Source organism: Acanthisitta chloris, unplaced genomic scaffold (assembly GCF_000695815.1).
Source record: "Acanthisitta chloris isolate BGI_N310 unplaced genomic scaffold, ASM69581v1 scaffold1152, whole genome shotgun sequence".
In the NCBI taxonomy this organism is placed as follows: Eukaryota; Metazoa; Chordata; class Aves; order Passeriformes; family Acanthisittidae; genus Acanthisitta; species Acanthisitta chloris.
In genome coordinates this window covers 5179-10145 of record NW_008661955.1, presented here as the reverse complement: position 1 = coordinate 10145, position 4967 = coordinate 5179, and the positions used below count along the sequence as shown (strand labels likewise).

Here is a 4967-nt window from a genome sequence, read left to right as displayed (position 1 = left end):
GAATCAGAGCCTGGTGCAGGGCACTGCCATCGCTTTGGTCGTGGGTTGTGAGCAGCACTGTTGGCTGTGCCACAGGTCCTGTCTCACCCTGGGCTATGGCAGGTGGGGCTGGGGCCAACAGGCTCACCTGGCCCAGCAGCTGCAGGCGGCTGTTGGCTGACAGCTCCTCCTGGCTCTGGCTGACCAGCGCAGGAGGCACCACGTTCACCGAGGCAGCCTGAACAATGCTGTTAGTCTGAGGGACCTGGTGGCCCACGATGATCTTGACCCTTCCCTCGTTGTATGGAGAAACCTGAGCAGCCTGAAGAGGGACCTGGAGGTGACTGACGGTAATGGGGGCACTGGTTTGCCGACTGGGATCCATCTGGAGCTGCAGGACAGCCAGCTCGTTAGGTTTAGATCCATTATACATACTGTGCTGCTTCTTGTGACTCCTAAGAGAGTCTGCTCGGACAAAGGAAGCATCACACAGGTCACATTTAAATGCTTTCTTGGCATCCAGTTTGGCAACTTGCCTGGAGCCACCTTGCTTTGGCCTCTCTCCTTCCTTCTTCTCCACAGATTGCTTCTTGCTCTTGACTTTGTCACCATGAGCTTTCCTGATGTGAGTTGTCAGGTTGCTCCTCTGCTTGGTGTCAAAGCTGCAGAACTCACACTTGAAAGGTCGATCTTTGCAGTGAATTCTCTCGTGCACCTTCAGGGCTGCCTTGTTGGAGCACGAGTAGTTGCACTCGGAGCACTTCACCGGCTGCTCGGGCTGGTGAGTTCTGATGTGGTGCCGAAGGCTGGTTTTGTTCCCACACTGGAATTCACACTCTGGGCACTTGAGGGTGTTCTCCATGCTGTGCTTGATGCGGATGTGGGATTTGAGGTTGCCTTTCATGGCACAGCGCACATCACAGAACTCACACTTGTAGGGCTTCTCCCCAGAGTGCACGCGCATGTGGCGCTTCAGGTCCGAGTTGATTTTGAACTTGGCAGGACACATCTGACACTGGAAAGGAGCATCTCCTGCAACACAACACACAGTTCCAACTACAGATGAGACACCGAGATCTATTGGAAAGAGCAATGCTATACCAAATGATGTCCTTGCTCTAAATTCCCAATGTAGCCCCAAGATGAAGTGAACTTCAATGGAACAGGATTATCACCTGGTGTGACACATCTTTGTGGAACCTGCCCACATCTATTGCTTTTTCAACACTGAACCTCAGAAATTCTCCATTTTTAGTCCATTTTGTGTGTAAAATTGGTCAGAGTGCTCAAAGGAAGCAACTGAAGTTTCTCCTTTGTCCCTTTTCATGTCCCTCTCAACTAGTGTGAAAACCTGATCAACATTGCAACTTTCAGAGCTACTGTATTTTTAAGCCTAAGAAAACAACATAACCACATCCATGCCTCAGGTTTACACCACAGGATGTACAGGGAGGCTGGCAGATTAACCTGTGTCAGGTTAGAAATCTGTAAGACAATTTACCTGACTCTCCCTACACCAATAACCATTTGAATTGCCTGGATCTAACCCACTATTTTGCCTTTTCCTTATCTGCAGGTTTGTGTCACAACGTTCATGAGCACATTAAGGTGGAGCTCTGCTTAATCCCTCACCAGTTCCAGGCTAAAGACCATTGAGTCTGTTCTGCAGTCACTAATATAAACTCCAAGGCAAACTTAGCAACTTAACTAAATCACTGTTTCCTTTTTTGCTTTAATCTAAAGATGTAGTTCTCCCAAATCCCTGAGCAGAAAGTCTTTAGGTAGATATTATTTTGAAGAGATTGAAGAATTGTGTTATTAGGTCTAAGACACCCTTGGTGAGAGAAGGAAAAAGAAAGTGTCTTTATTTCAGCAAGCATTTATCCCCCTTAATAATCAAACTGCAAATGGCTGATTTATTTCAGAAGTTAATATTTTATGGAGTTTGTGATAGCTGTATAATTTTGCATAATTTGCTTATCCAGCTACATATGTCATAGGTTTAGCTGCATATTTTTCAGATCAAGTCGTGGCCTACTGTGCTAATCCATGTATCTGTTTAATAATTGAGATACATGGTGTACCAGCTATATTAAACAGATTTTATTAATGAAGATGCACTGTTTGTTCATCCAGTTTACTTTACAGTCTCAGCTGCACGCTCAGCTACTGAATTTTTATCTGCTTTGCTGATGAAGGCACAGTTCCTATTGCAATGATTCAATTTTCACATACAGGCCAGCACTATATATGAGAAATAATTGGTTATTTAACTGATCATAGCAAAGTCTGCAGGTTCTGTTTATTTAAAGAGTGGTCTAATATGTGTATTTCTTTACATTTCTGCCCCTACATAACTGACACTGCCAGAATATAGCTTGAAAAGTAGTGTCCGAGCCTGGAATTCCTAATTCTACAAGTAGTTTTACTCACAGTAACAGGAAACTGATCTTTAGGTGACTAATCCAATGAGTACCTTGGTGTAGATGATCTCAGTCTGAGCAATGCAGATCACACTCATCTTCTAGGGAATGATTAATTTAATTCCAGTAAGCAAAATATTCTACACACCATCTTACTTTTCTCCTAAAATTCATTGGGTGTGTAACAGCTTTGTAACCTAGCAAGGATGAAATGATAACTTCCAAAATTCTTGTGCCTCCTTTCAGCAAATCACTAAGAGCCCTTTGACAAAGGAGGATTTATTTTGGAGAAATGGAAGAGACAACAAAACTAGAGATTGAATTTTAGCATAATTCAGTTGCTTCAGATACAACAGACTGATCTGCTAAGAGAGAAGTTGGCCTAAAACCCATTCCCAACTAGTGCAATCTTGAATGCCACAGGAATCTAACTCCACTGCAAATTGCTCCCTGTGAGGTGCTGAGGCTCTGGCACAGGTTGCCCAGAGCAGCTGTGGCTGCTCCATCCCTAGTAGTGTTCCAGTCAATGTTGGATGGGGCTTAGAGCAGCCTGGGCTGGTGGGAGGTGTCCCTGCCCATGGCAGGGGGTGGGATGAGGTGAGCTTTAAGGTCCCTTCCAATACTGTGATTCTATAAAATCCAAGAGAACCAGATCACTCAGGTGTTCATTCAGAGCTCACCTGCCCAGTGCAGAAGAGCACAAACATCCATGCTCTCATGTGACATGGGGAAATGCATCACCACCTTCCCTACCCAGAGTGTTTCTAACATAACTTCTCCAAACATCCCACACTATTTTGACTGACCATCACGTTTTACACAGCCACAGAAAGAGAGGAACTCGTGAACCAGCTGCCTGCCAGTCCTGCCTCTGCCATCACAGCAGATTTGTGAAGTATAAAGGATTCTTTTCTGCTGGAGACAGATTGGTTTAACCCTCCCTTCCTTCACAATGCACAAGGGATTTATTTCTTTTATCTACTCAGAATAAATCCCATCTTGCACAGCCAAACTACTGTTGTTTAGTGCTCGAATCCAGAATCAGAGGTAGGATAGGTTCAAAGCTAATCTAGTAAGCACTGAACCATAACCACCTCGCAGCTAAAATTCACACAACTAATCAAATGTATAAAAGGCAACACAGAAACTAATCCAGTACCCTGGATTAGGTGAAAAACAACACAGACACAACTGTACAAAGACAGTACAGCAGTATCAGTACAGCAAACCTCTGCTAGAAATAGATATAGAAATCTGATTAAAATGAAACTTAGGCAAATAGAAAATGATGCAATGTTTATAACCTTAGAGGCTAAAGCTTTATATCCGTAGAGCAACAACTCCATGAGCAGAATATACTGCTCATACTCCACTGTTAATGTCCATCACTCTGCACAGGGAAGGTACCACAAGAAAAGGTCAAAAAAAGATGTAACTTGACTTGCTAATTACTTGCTAATTTACTGATGCAAGAAAGATTAACTTATGCAGCTAAGTTTTGCACTGATAGAACTAGTTTAATTATAAAGTAAGTTCAGTGTTTCTACTAGAGTGATCAGATTTGAGACACAGATCGGAACCTTGATGCTCTTAATCAATCAATCAGTTAGATCCTTCAGTTCTGTTGGTTTGAGGACATCTAACAGGCAGTTTCAAAATCAATTTGGAAGAAAATCCACCAAGAGTTAGACCTGTTTTCTGATTGCTTCCAGGTATTTTAGTTTGCATTGTATCCTATGACACGTCCTATCACTACAGTTCCTAATGAGGAAAGGGACAACTTGTCAGGAGATGCAGTGACAGGACAAGGAGCAATGGGTAAAAGTTGAAAGTGGGAAATTTAGATGACATCTCAGGCAGAAGTTTTCCCTGTGCAGGTGGTGAGGCACTGGCACAGGTTGCCCAGGGAGGCTGTGGCTGCCCCAACCCTGGCAGGTTTTCAGTCCAGGTTGGATGGGTCCTTTATCAACCTGCTCTGGTGGGAGGTGTCCCTGCCCAGGGCAGAGGGTTAAGGCTGGATGATCTCTAAGCTCCATCCCAACCCGTTAACACACTCAGAAATGACAGAACTACCCATTCACCTGTGTGTTCGACCGCAGCAAACACTTATCCAGGCCACAAGACTGGACAGGACCATTCCAACCCTTTAACATCCTGAGATTCTATGATTTCCAGTCACGCTGCTTTATTTACTATATTCCTATTATTGCTGCATTTAGCTCTGTTGCCCTACTAGATCCTATGCCTCAAAACTTCACAGCAGCTGGAGGTACAGTTGCTTCTGAGAATCCCAACTGGCCATTTTGGCCATCTCAACCCCTGCAGCCCTTTTAGAACCTCTCCTATGACCTTCACAGTTTCACAGCTGTGGGTTTCAGTAGAGGAGGTTACCTGTGTGTGACCTGAGGTGCACAGTCAGCTGGCTGGAGTTGCGACTGGCGTAGGGGCAGATCTGGCACTTGAAGGGCCTCTCGTTGGAGTGGATGCGCTGGTGCTTGTTCAGGCTGCTGCTGTCTGCGGCCGCGTACTCGCAGTGCTTGCACTTGTAGGGCTTCACCCCCGTGT

At 44.8% G+C, this 4967-nt stretch overlaps 1 protein-coding gene across 1 annotated transcript in view; it reads right to left on the bottom strand.

The window, feature by feature from the left end:
• Positions 1-4967, bottom strand: part of LOC103798141 (zinc finger protein 64 homolog, isoforms 1 and 2-like) — an 8607-nt gene that overhangs the window by 281 nt on the left and 3359 nt on the right. The window contains 2 exon segments of the mRNA XM_009070386.1: positions 1-1011; positions 4794-4967. The exon segment at positions 1-1011 is cut by the window's left edge and continues 281 nt beyond it; the exon segment at positions 4794-4967 is cut by the window's right edge and continues 36 nt beyond it. Of these exon segments, the coding sequence (XP_009068634.1) occupies positions 1-1011; positions 4794-4967 (1185 nt within the window).